This window comes from Armigeres subalbatus, chromosome 2 (assembly GCF_024139115.2).
Source record: "Armigeres subalbatus isolate Guangzhou_Male chromosome 2, GZ_Asu_2, whole genome shotgun sequence".
Lineage (NCBI taxonomy): Eukaryota > Metazoa > Arthropoda > Insecta > Diptera > Culicidae > Armigeres > Armigeres subalbatus.
The window spans coordinates 177,039,546-177,059,174 of NC_085140.1; the positions used below are offsets into that span (position 1 = coordinate 177,039,546).

Sequence of the window (19,629 nt, forward strand, 5' to 3'; positions counted from 1 at the left end):
TCGTACGGCCGAGTTGCCGAATAATATGCAATTAATTGAAATAAAATCCATGTTTAAGGATCTGTCTCATTTGGAGAATTAAACTGAAGCTAAACTTAAAAGTGACATTTCAATAATTATCGAATAACCCTACTCGCAGAGCAAGATTACTTTTGACAGATATCGAATCATTTTGCATCGATGTCTTATTGGAATTGCTGGGTAGTGCCAGCCATTCTTATGACGGGATGATTTTCTAATTTTCGAACTGTTACTTTTAAGTTTAATTCTCCAAATGAGACAGACCCTAAAGGCTACCTTACACCTCCAAACCACAACTACCAAATTTTCCTCCGGATTTTGGTCCCCGTGCATTTTAAATGGGGCCGGGATTTTGATTTTCCGTGCCCAAATTCCGAAAACATCGCATACGTAAAAATCCATGGGGAAAAATTCCGCGAACCAAAATCCCGAGGTGTGAGGCTACCTTAAGAGTAGAGTAGAAATTTCAAAATTCCACCATTTTTCAATGATTCACTCTAAAAAATTTCTCTAATTTTTTACATGGAAAATGAAAATTCAGCCCATACATTTTGAAATTTCCACAGCTCTTGAATTTTCTCACAAGGTTTTTTGACATGTCCCGTTTGGAAGTGCGTTTGTCCCGTTTTTTCACCGAAATGATCTGGTCAGCCTACGTATATGTAGCCCGAGAAATCTGCAATTCCGAACCTATGCAAGAACTTGCACTTTTCCAAAAAGAAAAACAAAATTTTCTTAAAAAATAAGTTTTAGTATTTTTTTTATTTATATAAAATTGTGTAAAATTCACTACTGGATAATAATATGTTACAAATATTCATATTATTTGTTTTCTCCAAACGTTCTTTGCTATTATTTTTCATTAATATTTCAAATTTTGCACGGAATAATTGCATTTTGGATTATTTTTTTCGTTTCCTTGTTATTTTTTTATTCTCCCCCTCGTACTTTCCAAGAGCCGTCGGACATAAAATAAATTTAATATTTGTATTGGCCTTATTGAGAATTCTGAATAATAGTAAAACGCGATTTTGATTCTGGAATTGCTTTCTGGAATATGAAGAAGACTTGGTAAGGTAGCTTCGTATATGAAGCATTATTGTTTGAATAATAATTCGAAGGTATTTCGATAGTTTAGTTTGCTTAGTTTATTAATAACAAATATTTCGAGTAATTAAAATCTTGCCTAATAGAAGGGGGTGAAAAACATACACAATATCATATGTAGTTAGTGTACGTCTCTTAGCCATCTACACGGAACCGCGAAAAAACTCACGTTATGGTTCCTTTCACTCAAATCCGCCCTTGCGTGGAAGAAGCCAAAAATAAGTAAAATGCGAAAAAATTCCCGTGTTGAATTTTCACCCACTATGAAGTTTCACCAACTCAAATTTATGTTATTTTCACTCACTTGAGCCAGAGTGTAAAATAATCGAATTTTGTTGGTGAAGTCCACCTTTCTTCACTTGTCAGCTCACTTTCAGACGCATTCATAGTCGGCACTGAACTGTCAATATTCGATCGAATATTAGTCATTGAATATTTATGCACATTCTACAAATTGATAAATTACCTATCTGAAATCTAAACACGTTTTAAATGAGTGAAGTAATTTATCACAAAGAACTGAATCCGATTTGCATTCGTGAGGCACTTTCAACGGTAAACATCAATATAAACAATGCTTATTGTGTTTTTTTCTGTACATAGTAAACACATTCAGTGACAGTCGAATGAATGAGTTCGTGGAGTAGTCGACTGACTATTTCATTCTATGTTTTGAATAATCATGCGATGTTTGTCAAAATTCGGACTGGCTACCCTCATGAAAATGAATATTTCACGCTCTGCTCGAGACTATGACTATGACAACTCAAATTTGGCTTCTTGGCGGAACAGCACACGTTGGGTCGATGCAGCTCTCTTTGTTTATAACATCATTCATGAGAGGGAGTGAGAAAACTACTTACTTTTGAGTTAAAAATTTGAACTTCGTACTCAAAGTTAAGTTCTTTAAACTTTTTTTTAGGTTCTTTATTTTTTCTGTGTAGGTAGATAAGGAGAGATCGGGAAATGGAAGAAACTTTTAAATGGGCACTAGATTGAAAAAAAAAATCTTTGCCGAGAGAAACAAAACAAACAAATGTCATCCATCATCTTTGATGTGCTTGTTATTGCCTAAAGATGGTCAAGTAGGCTGTAAATTTGAATATAGCGACATAGAAGAATGAATACTGTTCAAAATATGACGACAAAACAATGGGATAGAGAGATATAGAAAACGGCATAACCTAGATAGAGATATAGCATTAGACAACGGATGGGACATTTACACAACACCTAGTGGACCAGTGGAGAGTTTTACGCGATACAAAAGTTTTCACCTTACTGGGGCGAGAATCGAACCCCCACTCCACAGCACGCAAATGCGCATAGACGACCAACGCCGTTTATCGCACGGGCACGAAGCCCACAAAATTCCCTAATATACAAAAGAGCAGCGCCTGCTTCCTACTCAACTGCCGTCTACAGCAAGATGTCGCATTCTGCTAGATACACATATTCTCCTCATTGTGTACGCTTCGTTATTCTACTCTACTCGTTCCTCCCAACACTGAGCCAAAAATCCTCCCTGTTTTCAAAACAATTCTTGGGCCAATCCGTTGCCGTACAAATGGTCTTTCATTCGACGATTGTACAACAACCTCTCTAGAACATGCGCCTGCACAAATGACCCGACTCCAGCCTCTCAATTCTCTGCCAACTCCTGCTGATCAACCAGCAACCTTCCAAACGCTACAACCTCCCGTTAAGTTCCTTACGAAGCTACCCACGACTTACGTAGCCAATCCGACTTATGTGGCTGATCCATGAATCACGCGATTCTGGATAACGATGTGCGATGTGGCTAATCCAATGACACTCAGTTGTAGATCCAAATCCATTCCTGGGCCCATGAGCTGTTGGAGATAAGGGAGAGCTTTAACTGCTGGCGGAAGTTTCAGTTAAGGTTTATGGGAACTCTGGCATTGTGTTTTCTTTGTTAGGTTATGGGTCCGATATGCTTTTACTGCGCATCTTCCATCTATAGTGATGTATACAACAGAAAATGCTGGAATAGGGCATAGAATGCCAACTCAGGAATTGTTTAAATCCAATACATCTTCTAAGCAATGCAAACAATCAAGTCAACTTCGATCGACAGCGTTCGCGCCTTATCGAACTCAGCGAACTGGTGTTCGCACAATGTGAATATTATTTGATTCCTGAAGTTGTATTTCATAAGGGGTCGTTCAAAAATGACGTCACAGGTTTTAGGTGGGGGCTAAGATTTTGTGGCAGTATTATAAGGTATACTGGGGGAAGTGGAAAAGGAAAAATCGATAGTGCATGTTTGAATTAGTGTGAAACCAGTTTAAATGATCTAAATGCGTTCAATTAAAAGGGGCTATCAAAAACAGTCAATTTTGCACCAACTGTGCGGTAATTCATACCATTTTGGTCGCTTGAAATTTATGGAAATACATTTTAAAATTAGGAGTTGTTTTTCCACTTACCCTAGTGGGATGGGGTAAGTGGAAAACCCATGTTACCTTGATGTTCAATAATGATGAGTAGTTACATATAACTAAAATCAATACGATAATTGCTCTGAGTATCTTTTGTGGAATAATTTCATTACTTTAACGGAATAGATCCTTAAGGAATTTTTGTAATAGCTAGGGGAGGACTGGTTTTGCCTTCTCGAACACTAAGTGTACGTAAAATCTGTATGTTCGCTCCTTAAATGAATTTTTTAAAGGAAAAATGGGACTTACAGGGTTATAAACTAATCAACGTAGTTTAATGATGTCTGTATGTGCGTATTTGTATGTACGTGTGTGCGAAAAGCACGTACAAAATTATCAACTATTCTTAAGCACTTGTCCTTAACCAATTATGTCCTTAACCAACCAACCTTAACGCAAAAAAAATGGTGAAACTTGTTATGAATAAAAATTAATGTGAATTATAGAATATATTTACCTTTCAGTGCGATTCTTAACTTTCTCATACTTTTTTTTCATATTTAAACATGTGAAGGGCATCAATAACGATAGGTGGATTAATCAGGCATTTTCTTATTTATATTAGTCCAATCACCACTGGAATCACAATGATAACAAAGAAGGAACATTTAAGATTCACAGCTAGCGAAATAAACCCTGGAGGGAAAAAAATGCTTGATTAGAACATTATCCACTTCCCCCGTAGTGTTTGATATTTGGGGTAAGTGTAAAATATTTGAATAATTTGCTTTCTTGGTATAAACCACTACCAATTGAGTGGGATTAGTTTAATTGTATTATAATGGTCACCTGTGATACAAATTTAGTTGAAAAAAGAAAATTGGTGCAAATAAGAATTGATTTTATGAATGCAAAAATCAACTTTCCGCAAAACCTAAAATTACAGTTCAAGCGTTAATTATTCATATAAGAACAATTTAAATTATAAATGTATACGTTACTGCAACATAATATGTTCGATTTGTGCTCCAAGGAAATAATATTCTGTATTCTTAGTTCCATTTAAATTTCCCCCTTACTAATCGCTTTACTGTCTGGGCGTTCACATTTGACACCCCGGGGGCATGATTTGGTTATCGGTTGGCAGGCTGCCGCCGCTTGGGCTGCCACGAATCGACTACCCAACCTACCACCAGGCGCTTGCACTGACAGGTCTTTTGTTCGTAAATCGTTTCTACACGGTCGGATTTATGAAACGTTTTGATTCAGTCGGCACCAGTAGTGGCTGAGATGGGCCGATGGCCAATTTAGGCACAAAGGCAATGAATGGCCTAAGCGGTGCCACCAGTCATCATCTGAACTGAGGGAGCAAAAGTGAAAGAGATCGCCCAATCGTAATATCTAATGTCTATCGCGCTACATAATGCAAGAGCTTGAAGATACAATTTTCAGTTCTTACTTCTATGGAAGTGATAGCGTATGAAACCGATCGAATTAGATATGGGGGTTTGGAAATGAATGAGCGTAAAGCGATTGATGGGGTTCAACTATGGGTCGACCTCATTTCGTGTCCTATCACGAGCCTCACGTTTAACTGATTGAATCTGTATTTTCGTGAACAATTAGTCTGTTATGAAAGACTGGCCTAATCGGAGACGAAAGTATGAATCAATTTAATCTGTGTGGTATCAATCACTGGGGGCAATCAATCACAATAGAAATTGATTGACAGTGTGATAAATCTCAAGCGTGACCTTTCCAATATGGCATGGATGCAAAGAATGGTAAAGAACAGTTCTCCGAACAATAATCTAATCATTTCTTCCAATTACTGCAATTTTCATTTGAGGCTGAATGTTGAAATTACCCTGAAATCAATTGTTGCACTTTTACGATTTTACATGTTTAAACCCGCAGGACTATCATTATCTGATTTCAGACCATAAATCTAGTGCATAGGCCCTCGAGCCCCGACTGCGGTAGTGTCACCAACTGCGGCGACGACTGCGGTAGGCTTGTTTATTTCAATGATTCTAGAACTTGCCTATTCTGCTTCTATTTGAATGATTGCAAACTACTAAGACCCCGTGGCTACAGACAATAAATTTTAAAATTGTGCCCTAGGCTCCTTTACTGGCTGATAATGTTCCAGTAATTGTACTCCAACCAGACTGTTGGTTGACTTTGACCCTATCCGTTTCGTTGTCATATGGCTATGGAAGTGCATGCCATAAGCAATGGAGTAATAATATCTACTCGCGGGAGCTTTCGCTCAGGGCCCCATAATTTGCAAAGGCACTGAAGTAATAGACGCCCTTTTAGATGGCGAAATTTTGCGATTGATTTTAGTTAAAAAGAATAAAAACCTTAAGTGGGTTTACTCAAAGTTGTTGTGTTATAACAATCAATGTGATAAGTGTATTACTTCTGCGTAAAGTCAAAACAATTTTCAATGATATGGGAATGGTGATGATATATTTTCAAAAACAGAGTTTTTTGTTGAATTAGAGGCGAAAGATACGGTAGCATACGCAGGGCCTGATTTTTCGTTCATTTAGGAGCCCCCGAAAACTGTTGGCCCCGGGCCCCACCTCCGGAAAAGTCCGGCCCAGAAGCATAACGGATGGCAAACTCCCTAATAATAGAATGATCTTCAGCTTTCATTGGAAAGGAATAGAAGAGTATCAGCCTAGAAACGTTTTACTGGCAAAAGGTAGGCATTTAAATGTGCTTATATATTTTTAAAAGTGCTATTAGCATTTCCATACCATCCTATAACGCCATATTTTTTGTTGGTTGTTCAGTTGATGATTTTTGCCAGTTTGGTTGATTGTTGTTAGTATTATTGGTTATTTGTGCTGTTGTGTTGGAACTTAAAAAGTCAAACATGTTCGAATAAGCTTTTTGAATAATTTGTTGAGCGCTGAATCCGGATATAGAAGTCTAAATTAAGATAGGTGAACAACATAGTATTTTTAGCCTAGTATATCTATAATATTAACTTTGATTAGAATGTTGTTAAGAAGACGTTTTTCCTAAGAACCTTCCTTCGTTGATTGACTCACAAGCACAATCGTCACTTGACTGGTGACCGTGTGCCTATCAGCATGGAACACAGCGGCCATCGGCTAATTATAGCACTCTTTAATTAATCGCCAATTGATCACCGTTACAACCATGTATGACCATAAGTGTTCACCGCCATATAGGAGGCAACAAAAAAAACTGACCAACAGGTGCGATCGAGCCAAATCAATGCAATGGCGAGGCTTCTGACGGATAAAGCAATTTGACACACCTTCGATGACCTTCTCCTGACGGCTTACGACTTGCGAACGAAAGGGCAAAAAATGGCCCGATGTAATGAACCGCATTCTGGTGGATTAACGGCTGCTGAAGGATCGTCGAACAAGACAAGTCCAACCCGCACGGCTCAGGCAATCGATAAAATGATTGATATGCTTGACATTTGTTGTGACAAAGTTCAATCACCGCAAATTAGTCTAACTGTGGCGTGTGCTGATGGTTGCGTAACTAAACAGAATATTTTGTATAGAATCTTGATTGGATTTTTTTTTCCAGTCGCTATCATGTGTTTGCACATAAAAACGTTGTATCGACAGAACAGATAATGTCTTAATTTTGATTGCATTAGAACCAGTTGAGTTTTTTTTTATTTGATTATTTTATAAGTATGAACGGTTGTACGTGCCTTTTATTCTATCGCATATTGCATCAGAAGGAGAAAAATTGACATTATTAAGATTCTTTACATGTTCACTTTTGAAAATTGCCTCAACCTCCCCGGGCATAAAAGTATCATGTTTGTTATTCGTACCAATATCGTCTTTTTATACCCGTATCATAAAGAAAACTTATTTGCGATGCTTCTGAACAAATTTGGATGCATGATGGCCACACTGGAACCGGTTCAGGGGCTCTAACTGGGGACATATATCAGAATACTTCGAAATGTATCATGAGGCATATCAATCATCGGTATTTTTTGGCGAAAGATATTTTGAAACTAATTTTAGATTTCTACTATCAATTTTGATCCTTTTAATCCAGTTGATCCAAACATCCCGGAACACCTGGAACCGATTCCGGGGACCCTGTGGAAGACTTGAATCCGGTTTTTGGAAAAAAAAAAACATTGCATGCGACATATCAAACTTCATGATTCTCCATGAAAAAAATGTAGGATAACATTTTTTAGATCTTGATTCTACTTCTGGTCACTTCCGGGAAAATCCGGAAGTCGAAGGAAGCGGTTTTGAAGTTTGTTTCATAAGTTGAAGTTCGTTACCAACTGTTAGTTGTACGCACATTTCGACTTTTCGAAATCAGATCAAGAAAAAAACAATCATAGGTTTGCCTCTAATATAATTTTTAACCTTATTGGTTATGTTTCAGGCACCCGGAACCGGTTCAGGGATAGACCTGTGCGCCGATTGCAATTTAATTGGCGGCGGCGTGATAAATAATTTTGAGTAAGCGGTGGCGGCGTGCCGACGTCCCACCATTGGTGATCGGAGGAAGCGGTGCGGAATTTACTGCAGCATTTCGTTCGGAAGTTTCTTCAAGAATTCCACCCGACGGTCTTTTAGGAATTCCTCCAGAAGTTCTTCCAGAAATTCCTCCGAAAGTTCTTTCAGGAATTTCTCCGGAAGTTCCTTCAAACATTCCTCCTGAAGGTCCTTCAGGAATTCCTCCGGAAGATCCTTCAGCAATTCCTCCAGAAAATCCTTCAGCAATTCCTCTGCAAGTTCCTTCAGCAATTCCTCCAGAAATTCCTTCAGCAACTCCTCCGGAAGTTCCTCCAGGAAATCTTTGGAAAGTTCCTTCTGCAATTCCTCTGGAAGATCCTTCCGGAATTCTTCCGGAAGTCCCTTCAAGATTATCTCCAGAATTTTTTTCAAGAATACCTCCGAACGTTCCTTCAAGAATACATCCGGAATTTCCTTCAGGAATTCCTCCGGATGTTCTTTCAGGAATTCTTTTGGAACTTCCTTCAGAAATTCCTCTTGAAGTTAATTTAGGAATTGCTCCTGAAGTTCCCTTAGGAATTCCTCTGAAAGTTCCTTCAAGAATACCTTCCTTCAGAATTTTTTCCTGACGTTACTTCAGAAATTTCTCTGAAAGTTCCTTCAGAAAATCATCCGAAAGTTCATTCAGCAAATCCTCTGGAAGCTCCTTAAGCAGTTTTTACGGAAATTTCTACAGCAGTTACTCCGGTAGTTCCTCCGGAAGTTACTTCAAGGATTCCTGAAGAAACTTCATCAATTCCTCCAGAAATTCCATCAGCAATTCCTCTGCAAGTTCCTTCAGCAATTCCTCCAGAAGTTCCTTCAGCAACTCCTCCGGAAGTTCCTCCAGGAATTCTTTGGAAAGTTCCTTTTGCAATTCTGCTGGAAGATCCTTCCGGAATTCTTCCGGAAATTCCTTTAAGATTATCTCCAGAAGTTTTTCCAAGAATATCACCGGACGTTCCTTCAGGATGTTTTTTTCAGGAATTCTTTTGGAACTTCCTTCAGAAATTCCTCTAGAAGTTAATTTTGGAATTCCTCCGGAAGTTCCCTCAGGAATTCCTCTGAAAGTTCCTTCAAGAATACCTTCCTTCAGAATTTTTTCCTGACATTATTTCAGAAATTTCTCTGAAAGTTCCTTCGTAAAATCATCCAAAAGTTCATTCAGCAAATCCTCCGGAAGCTTCTTGAGCAATTTTTACGGAAATTTCTACAGCAGCTACTCCGGTAGTTCCTCCGGAAGTTACTTCAAGGATTCCTGAAGAAACTTCAGGAGCAATTTCTTGAAGGAACTTCCGAAGAAACTGCTGAAGGAACTTCAGAAGGAATTGTTCGTGGATTTTCCGGAGGAATTCCTGAAGGAACTTTTGGAGGAATTCCTGAGAAAATTTCCGGAAATATTACTGAAAGAACTTCCGCAAATATTCCTGAAAAAACTTCCGGAGGAGTTCCTGAAGAAACTTCAGGGAGAATTCCAGAAGGATCTTCCGAAGGAAATCCTGAAGAAAATACCGGAAGAATTCTTGAAGGAAGTTCCGTAAGAATTGCTGAAGGAACATCCTAAGGATTTCCTGAAGAAACTTCCTAAGGAATACCTGAAGAAACTTCCTAAGTAATTCCTTAAAGAACTCCTGAAGGAACTTCCGGAGGAATTGCTTAAGGAACTTCCGAAAAAATGCCTAGAATAACTTCTAGAGGAATTCCTGGAGTTACTTCCGGAAGAATTGCGGAAGGAACTTCCGGAAGAATTCCTTAACTTCCAGAGGTATTCCTGAATGATCTTTTGGGAAGATGTCGAAAGGAAGTTTCTCCGGAAGTTGCTTCAGGAATTCCTCCGGAAGTTCTTCCAGGAATTCCTTCGGAAGTTCCTCCAGGAATTCCTTCGAAAGTTCCTCCAGGAATTCCTTCGAAACTTCCTCCGGAAGTTCCTCCAGGAATTCCTCCGGAAGTTCCTCCAGGAATTCCTCCGGAAGTTCCTCCAGGAATTCCTCCGGAAGTTCCTCCAGGAATTCCTCCGGAAGTTCCTCCAGGAATTCCTCCGGAAGTTCCTCCAGGAATTCCTCCGGAAGTTCCTCCAGGAATTCCTCCGGAAGTTCCTCCAGGAATTCCTCCGGAAGTTCCTCCAGGAATTCCTCCGGAAGTTCCTCCAGGAATTCCTCCGGAAGTTCCTCCAGGAATTCCTCCGGAAGTTCCTCCAGGAATTCCTCCGGAAGTTCCTCCGGGAATTCCTCCGGAAGTTCCTCCGGAAAGTCCTCCGGACGTTCCTCCGGGAATTCCTCCGGAAGTTCCTCCAGGAATCCCTCCGGAAGTTCCTCCGGGAATTTCCCCGCAAGTTCCTCCAGGAATTCCTCCGGAAGTTCCTTCGGTAGTTCCTCCAGGAATCCCTCCGGAAATTCCTCCAGGAATTCCTCCAGAAGTTTCTGCAGAAATTTCTCCGGAAGTTCCTCCAGGAATTCCTCCGGAAGTTCCTCCAGGAATTCCTCCGGAAGTTCCTTCAGGAATTCCTCCGGAAGTTCCTCCAGGAATTCCTCCGGAAGTTCCTCCAGGAATTCATCCGGAAGTTCCACCAGGAATTCCTCCGAAGTTCCTCCAGGAATTCCTCCGGAAGTTCCTCCAGGAATTTCTCTGGAAGTTATTCCAGCAATTCCTCCGGAAGTTCCACCAGGAATTCTTCCAGAAGTTCCACCAGGAATTCCTCCGGAAGTTCCACCAGGAATTCCTCCGGAAGTTCCACCAGGAAATCTTCCAGAAGTTCCTCCAGGAATTCTTTCAGAAGTTCCTCCAGGAATTCCTCCGGAAGTTCCTCCAGGAATTCCTCCGGAAGTTCCTCCAGGAATTCCTCCGGAAGTTCCTCCAGGAATTCCTCGGAAGTTCCTCCAGGAATTCCTCCGGAAGTTCCTCCAGGTATTCCTCCGGAAGTTCCTCCAGGAATTCCTCCGGAAGTTCCTCCAGGAATTCCTCCGGAAGTTCCTCCAGGAATTCCTCCGGAAGTTCCTCCAGGAATTCCTCCGGAAGTTCCTCCAGGAATTCCTCCGGAAGTTCCTCCAGGAATTCCTCCACGAATTCCTCCGGAAGTTCCTCCAGGAATTCCTCCGGAAGTTCCTCCAGGAATTCCTCCGGAAGTTCCTCCAGGAATTCCTCCGGAAGTTCCTCCAGGAATTCCTCCGGAGTTCCTCCAGGAATTCCTCGGAAGTTCCTCCAGGAATTCCTCCGGAAGTTCCTCCAGGAATTCCTCCGGAAGTTCCTCCAGGAATTCCTCCGGAAGTTCCTCCAGGAATTCCTCGGGAAGTTCCTCCAGGAATTCCTCCGGAAGTTCCTCCAGGAATTCCTCCAGAAGTTTCTCCAGGAATTCCTCCGGAAGTCCATCCAGGAGTTCATCGGAAGTTCCTCCAGGAATTCCTCCGAAGTTCCGCCAGGAACTCCTCCGGAAGTTCCTCCAGGAATTCCTCCGGAAGTTCCTCCAGGAATTCCTCCGGAAGTTCCTCCAGGAATTCCTCCGGAAGTTCCTCCAGGAATTCCTCCGGAAGTTCCTCCAGGAATTCCTCCGGAAGTTCCTCCAGGAATTCCTCCGGAAGTCCCTCCAGGAATTCCTCCGAAGTTCCTCCAGGAATTCCTCCGAAGTTCCTCCAGGAATTCCTCCGGAAGTTCCTCCAGGAATTCCTCCGGAAGTTCCTCCAGGAATTCCTCCGGAAGTTCCTCCAGGAATTCCTTCGGAAGTTTATCCAGGAATTTCTTTTGAAGTTCCTCCAAGAATTCCTTGGGAAGTTACTCCAGGAATTCCTTCGGAAGTTCCTCCAGGAATTCCTCCGGAAGTTCCTCCAGGAATTCCTCCGGAAGTTCCTCCAGGAATTCCTCCGGAAGTTCCTCCAGGAATTCCTCCGGAAGTTCCTCCAGGAATTCCTCCGGAAGTTCCTCCAGGAATTCCTCCGGAAGTTCCTCCAGGAATTCCTCCGGAAGTTCCTCCAGGAATTCCTCCGGAAGTTCCTCCAGGAATTCCTCCGGAAGTTCCTCCAGGAATTCCTCGGAAGTTCCTCCAGGAATTCCTCCGGAAGTTCCTCCAGGAATTCCTCCGGAAGTTCCTCCAGGAATTCCTCCGGAAGTTCCTCCAGGAATTCCTCGGAAGTTCCTCCAGGAATTCCTCCGGAAGTTCCTCCAGGAATTCCTCCGGAAGTTCCTCCAGGAATTCCTCCGGAAGTTCCTCCAGGAATTCATCTGGAAGTTCCTCCAGGAATTCCTCCGGAAGTTCCTCCAGGAATTCCTCCGGAAGTTCCTCCAGGAATTCCTCCGGAAGTTCCTCCAGGAATTCCTCCGGAAGTTCCTCCAGGAATTCCTCGGAAGTTCCTCCAGGAATTCCTCCGGAAGTTCCTCCAGGAATTCCTCCGAAGTTCCTCCAGGAATTCCTCGGAAGTTCCTCCAGGAATTCCTCCGGAAGTTCCTCCAGGAATTCCTCCGGAAGTTCCTCCAGGAATTCCTCCGGAAGTTCCTCCAGGAATTCCTCCGGAAGTTCCTCCAGGAATTCCTCCGGAAGTTCCTCCAGGAATTCCTCGGAAGTTCCTCCAGGAATTCCTCCGGAAGTTCCTCCAGGAATTCCTCCGGAAGTTCCTCCAGGAATTCCTCCGGAAGTTCCTCCAGGAATTCCTCCGGAAGTTCCTCCAGGAATTCCTCCGAAGTTCCTCCAGGAATTCCTCGGAAGTTCCTCCAGGAATTCCTCCGGAAGTTCCTCCAGGAATTCCTCCGGAAGTTCCTCCAGGAATTCCTCCGGAAGTTCCTCCAGGAATTCCTCCGGAAGTCCCTCCAGGAATTCCTCCGGAAGTTCCTCCAGGAATTCCTCCGGAAGTTCCTCCAGGAATTCCTCCGGAAGTTCCTCCAGGAATTCCTCCGGAAGTTCCTCCAGGAATTCCTCCGGAAGTTCCTCCAGGAATTCCTCCGGAAGTTCCTCCAGGAATTCCTCCGGAAGTTCCTCCAGGAATTCCTCCAGGAATTCCTCCGGAAGTTCCTCCAGGAATTCCTCCGAAAGTTCCTCCAGGAATTCCTCCGGAAGTTCCTCCAGGAATTCCTCCGGAAGTTCCTCCAGGAATTCCATCGGAAGTTCCTCCAGGAATTCCTCCGGAAGTTCCTCCAGGAATTCCTCCGGAAGTTCCTCCAGGAATTCCTCCGGAAGTTCCTCCAGGAATTCCTCCGGAAGTTCCTCCAGGAATTCCTCCGGAAGTTCCTCCAGGAATTCCTCCGGAAGTTCCTCCAGGAATTCCTCCGGAAGTTCCTCCAGGAATTCCTCCGGAAGTTCCTCCAGGAATTCCTCCGGAAGTTCCTCCAGGAATTCCTCCGGAAGTTCCTCCAGGAATTCCTCCGGAAGTTCCTCCAGGAATTCCTCCGGAAGTTCCTCCAGGAATTCCTCCGGAAGTTCCTCCAGGAATTCTTCCGGAAGTTCCTCCAGGAATTCCTCCGGAAGTTCCTCCAGGAATTCCTTCGGAAGTTCCTCCAGGAATTCCTCCGGAAGTTCCTCCAGGAATTCCTCCGGAAGTTCCTCCAGGAATTCCTCCGGAAGTTCCTCCAGAAATTCCTCCGGAATTCCTCCGGAAGTTCCTTGAGAAATTCCTCCGGAAGCTCCTCTTGAAGTTTCTCCAGGAATTCGTCCGAAGGTTCTTCCAGGAATTCCTCCGGAAGTTCCTCCAGAAATTCGTCCGGAAGCTTCTCCAAAAATTTCTCCGGAAGTTTCTCCAGGAATTCGTCCGAAAATTCCTCCAGGAATTCCTCCGGAAGATCCTCCAGAAATTTCACAGAAAATCCCTCCACGAATTCCTCCGGCTATCCCTCCGGTGGTTCCTTCAGGAATTCCTCCGGAAGTTTCTTCAGAAATTCCTCCGGAAGTTCCCCCAGGAATTTCTCCGGGAGTTCCTACGGCTGTTTCACCAAGAATTCCTCCAGTGGTACCTCCGGAAATTCCTCTGGTCGTTCCTCCAGAAATTCCTCCGAAAGTTCCTCCAGAAGGACGAAATTTCTCACGAAGTCCCTCCAGTAATACCTCTGGAGAAATTCCTGGAGGAACTTTCGGAGCAATTCCTGGAACAACCGGGCCCTCCTTAGCCGTGCGGTAGAACGCGCGGCTACAAAGCAAGACTATGCTGAGGGTGGCTGGGTTCGATTCCCGGTGCCGGACTAAGCAATTTTCGGATTGGAAATTGTCTGGAATTCCCTGGGCATAAGATTATCATCGTGTTGGCCTCATGATAAACGAATGCAAAAATGTAAACTTGGCTTAGAAACCTTGCAGTTAATAACTGTGGAAGTGCTGAATGAACACTAAGCTGTGAGGCGGCTCTGTCCCAGTGTAGGGATGTAATGGCAATAAGAAGAAGCTTCCGAAAGAACATCCGGGGAAATTCTTGGAGGAACATCTGAAGGAATTTCAAAATTTATTCCTGGAGCACTTTCCAGAGAAAATCTTGGAACAGTATTCAAAGATATTCCTAGAAGAATTCATCTCGAATACCTTGGAAAAAATATGGAGGAATGCCTGAAAGATATCGTCAATAAATGCATACAAGAATTCAAGAAAGAATTACTGGAAGAATTACTGAAGTAATTTCTGAATTCCCGAAGAAAATTCTGAATCGCACGAAAAAGTTTTTGCAAGAATTTCAAAAAAAATTCTGCATATTATTTAAGAAATAATTCTATTCGACAATTCTTAGTGGATTTTGTGAACGGGTTAAGGGGAATCCCCAATCTACATAATTCCATTCACCGACCTAATTTAGGACACAATCTGTGAGGAAATACCTGAATGAACTTACGAATAATCTACCTAACAATTATTTTAGAAACTGAATCTAGACTACAGTACCGGATTAATTTAATTTAAAAGTACAATATCAAATACCACAAAATTCCCGAAAAAAAAAAGATTTTCAACGCGCATTTGATTTGAATAAACGGACAGTTTCGTTTTTCCCTTCTGCTTGTATATTCCGCCCAGTCCCACCCATCCACGTGGTTTTGACAGTTGAAGTGCAGTTGTTTGGTGAACAGTGCGAACCCGACAGCTTTGGAGTTGGAACTAGTGCGAACCTAGTTCCACCTGAAAAAAACACTTTGACAGCACTTAGGTTGGAACTTTTCCTAAAATGGTAATAAATTTTGATTCGAACCCTTGCCGTATGTCCCTACGTATGTCCAACGCATTCCTATGTACATTCCATGGTAAAGTTATTCGAAAGGCATACGTTAAAGAATAAACTGTTAAATTGTTATTACATCTAAAGAAGCTGTTAAAATGTCAAAAGATTTCTCACATCAATGCATAGGATAAATGCTCCACATTAAATTTCACAATGACAAAACTGAAACAATTTCCTACTTGGGTTTTCATTTCGCATTTTTATTGAGGGGCATATTTAAACTAAAAACAGTCGACAGCTGAAACAACAGATAGGATGAAGCCGATTCTCCTGCGCACCAGTGCGCGGAATCGGCAGGCACGTTCTCGTTAAAAGAGTATTTGGTTTTCAGTCTCGAATAGTTACGCGTAAGGATAATATGGCTGCTTTCGGGATCATCAACCATCGCCCATCACCGTGCGGCGCTGCCTGGCACTCACAGGTGATGTTGGTTGTTGTAGCTAAAGGAATGATCTTGCTCATAATCGCCGTGGCCGTCCTCCTCGTGCAGTGCTCCGATATACAGCTGAGGATGCTGGCCGTGACCTACACGCTTGACGTGAGCTTCGAATCCTGAGTGCTTGTCGGATTTGTATTCGACCACACGTTCCGTGCCATCGGGTTCATGGAGCGAGTACTGACCCTTGACCACATCTCCGTCACGGATTTCCCAGTGGCTCTTGTGGTCTCCGGTTTTGTGATCTTGCACTCCGTACTCGAACTTGTACTTGGGATGGGCGTAGTAATCCTTGTGCTCATCTTCGCCACCACCGTATCCACCTTCGTCGCCCAGACCGTATGATTCCCCACCGAAGTACTGAGCAGAAACGGCTACCACGGCCACGCAGGCGATTAGAACAATCTGCAAGAAGGAGCAACGTAGCTTCTAGAGTAAGAACGATAAAGCAAACCAAATGCACTTACTTTTAGCATATTCGAATAGCTTTCACTGACTGCACCAGAATCGAAACGATCGCTAACTGATAGTGCTCTGTAGGGCAAACCTTGGTTTTATACGGCAAGCATTTCGGTAACGCAAACAGTAGGAACGAAATAGTTTGCCTAACCGTGGGACCATACGCAGTCCAAAACAATAAAAGAGCATAATAGCGATAGAAAAAATGCACTTACGCCTAATCTAAGTCAGTTGTTGGTTATGGAACCGCATTGAGGCACTGACGTTTGGGCGGTTGCGAATTCTTCTGCCCTGAATTGTTATGGCTTATAGCATGTTGGGGAATGGGGTCTAAAGTGCACCGATTGAGCGGATGACGAGCTACTGAATGATATTACCATTCAGTGTTTCTCTTAAACTTTCACAACCAATAACACTTTATAAAACGAAAAAAAAACTTTCCTTCGTTTAGCGAAGCTTGAAGTCCTTTACAATACAAATTCTAACCTTGTGAGAAAAATAAGATAATGTTTTTGGTGTTGACATAAATCATTCATATTTAATTTGGGCTGGGTGTTTAAAAAAACAGTTTTAATTACAAGTGGATTATATATGCATATTGGACCAGCTTCCCCTAGTGTTGTTCGACTCCGAAAGCATCACACCGGGCGGGGGCATATGCGTGAGCATAAGTTCGCACAGAATGTTTGCCAATCGGTTTATTTTATGGGGAACTGTGCTGTTGGGTTGAAGCACATGATTATTGTTTGGATTTTTTGCTGCCTACTCAGGTGGTGGCAACTTGATTGATTTACCAGTGGTTCGTAGAATTATTTAATTGGTGGGCAACTTGAGAAATGTTAATCGATGATTAGTCGGTTCAAAGCACATCCAGACGCAAAAGAACTAGCGATTGAATTGAAATGAATCGTCTAAATTAAAACATTATACAAATAAACAACAAATATGACGTCTTCAAGCAGAACAGCTTCATTGTATATTCCATCACAAACGATTTCGATTCATAATCTGCATATTTATATTTTATGGATATTTATTAGCTTGATCACCTCCATCTGACCTATGTCTTAAGCATAGCATAGCATAGATAGCATAGATGGAGCTGCAAAGATAAACATATCCACGGTCATTATAGATTTTGCCACAATCTACAATTAAGTGGACCCGATTTTCTGTACACACCTGGCCACGTCCTTACAAGTGTTTTCATTTTATAATTTTCCTATCATCTGCTTAAGTACTAACATTCAATAAGGTCAAAAAGTTTTATCTGTTCGCAGAATGTAGTTACCATGTTGGTGGGTTCGATACGTAGAGCCCAGGTGTACTGCTTTAATATTGACGTATACGCCATTTTCCAAAAATGATGTTAAGAGTATGTAGTACTCATCGAGATCTTTGACAGGAAAATGGAAAACGCGTACGTGTGGTGGTCGTAAAAAACAATCGAAATCAGAGCACCAAAATCAAAGAGTGTAAGTGATACTATTTTAGTTCAAAACTAAGTACTCGAATAAAATATTATTGAGATTTAGAATTCTTGGCGCTTTGTGGCAATGAATTGACATATGTAGTTGGATAAAAATGTATAAAACCACCTGTAGTGATTAGGATCGTTTTGATCACCGCGTGACTTTATCGAAATTGATTTGTTGGCTTTATTTCGGTGATGATTATACTACTTAAAGCGAAAGAGAGTAGATAAAAGTAATAAAGATACAGATTCGATTGACCTGTAGTGATGTTGATGCAGTTATTGTGCTATATAAGATATAATGAAAAAAAAAACAGCACTTTAGGAAGATTCATAGTTACATAATTCGAATAATTATTATTATTTCACATAATTTTATTGTATTCATGCATCACCATTCTTCATGATTTTTATTTTTATTTTCATTTTTGTTTTCAAGGGAAAAATATCTGTTGTTGTTTATTCAATGATCGATCAGAGCCAATTTTTTTATACTTATTGATTTATTTTAAATTTCTCGTTTTACACAGGCACTGATAGGGCTAATAATCGCCCTAGTAGTGACGCAGACGGGTGCCATACGAGTGTACTGGAATACGAACACTGGTCCTATTGTGCCACCCACCACGACGCCAGTGCCAGTACCTCAGCCACCGTTCCGAGACCCTGCGCCAGTGTGGGAAGACCAATCCGAGGATGTTGCCAACCCTTATCCTTACGTGTAAGTACCAACGTAATATTTCCATGACTTCAGATTTACTTTTTCTTCGTGATCTAATTGCATATTGAGAATTGAAACTACAGACTACAGACATTCACTGGTTTCTGTGCAGTTTTGTTCATCCTGGCGTGGTCAGCTATGCTCAGTTTTATGTTTAGTTTCACCATCATTTTTTTATGAATCCACGTGCAGTATTGAAAAATGAATATGCATTTTTAATGCTAATGCTGACATGGTTTTAGTAAATAAAAATATTATTTACTGAAGTTTTTGGAATACTAAAAGCAATCTGAATGCTAATTTACTAAGCTGCTTGATGCATCTTCAAGGCTTAAGTTTGAGCTCTAAGATTCATCGTATTCGGAATGCGAGATGTACAAAGTAAGAAATTTGATGATAAAAATGAGTAGTGAGAAGTGAAAAATCTCATATCTCAATTCTCACTATGAAAAGTGCGAAGTCAGAAATAAGAAGAGAAATGGTAACGTCTGACAAAAAGAAAAAGATTTTAAAGCGTGTACATATAAGCTACTTAAGCCCTTGCGAATGCTTCATCCATCAAATAAGTCCAATGCAGATGTTCTAAGGTCACCAAATTGTCCGTGAGTTGACTTAAATTGGTCTACCAGGTCAACTACACCTGACATCAAACTGATAGAAACCCAGCGTGCTCATATAAGTCCCTGGAGCCTTTGCGAAAGCTTCACCATTGAAATAAGTCCACTACAGATATTCTAGGGCAGCGGATCTCAACCTGGGGTACCCCTGAGGATACCTTCACTGGACTCAATTCCACTTCCACAAACACTTTTTGATCGAGTTTGGATAGTTTAATTTTTTATTCCAAAACTTTGCATTGTACATGATATGCATGGCGATTAGAAAAATTGAAGCCTATTATGTCCTGCCACAACAACCATTATTTAAGAGGCTTATTTTCAGTGTTAATAATTGGTTTTTAATTTGAGAGACATGACGACAACTTTTTCCGCAAAGCTAAATAGCTTCGTTGCAAGCAGAGTGTTGGTAAAATCATTCACAAATCTCAATTATCGAGTCCTTCCACGCGAGCAAATTGAAATTAGAAAGAATGCACCACCGAAATCCGTACAGCACCGAATTCCGTCCACTTCGTGAGATATCACTCAATTAAAGAAGGATAAATGAAATACATTTATAAATCATTTATCTTATACTTGACAATAAGCTTTCTAGCCATTGAAATGGAGAATATGCTCTGAAATTAAAATATCCCAATTGAAAATCAAAACGCCACCCAGAAAACGCCAAGTTTCAGCCGCA

At 41.6% G+C, this 19,629-nt stretch overlaps 2 protein-coding genes across 6 annotated transcripts in view; one reads left to right on the forward strand and one right to left on the reverse strand.

Annotated features, from left to right (window-relative positions):
* The window catches only part of LOC134211266 (putative mediator of RNA polymerase II transcription subunit 15), a 194,527-nt gene that overhangs the window by 101,340 nt on the left and 73,558 nt on the right, over positions 1-19,629 (forward strand). For all 5 annotated transcript variants that reach the window (XM_062687984.1, XM_062687983.1, XM_062687981.1 and 2 more), the window contains one exon: positions 18,137-18,327. In XM_062687984.1, coding sequence (XP_062543968.1) covers positions 18,137-18,327 — 191 coding nt within the window. The remainder of the gene's footprint in view (positions 1-18,136; positions 18,328-19,629) is intronic.
* On the reverse strand, positions 15,422-16,247 carry LOC134211268 (adult-specific cuticular protein ACP-20-like). Its single transcript, XM_062687986.1, has 2 exons — positions 16,141-16,247; positions 15,422-16,078 (listed from the first exon to the last, which is right to left on the reverse strand). The coding sequence occupies exons 1-2, from the start codon at positions 16,147-16,149 to the stop codon at positions 15,653-15,655; spliced, it is 435 nt and encodes a 144-aa protein (XP_062543970.1). The 5' UTR covers positions 16,150-16,247; the 3' UTR covers positions 15,422-15,652.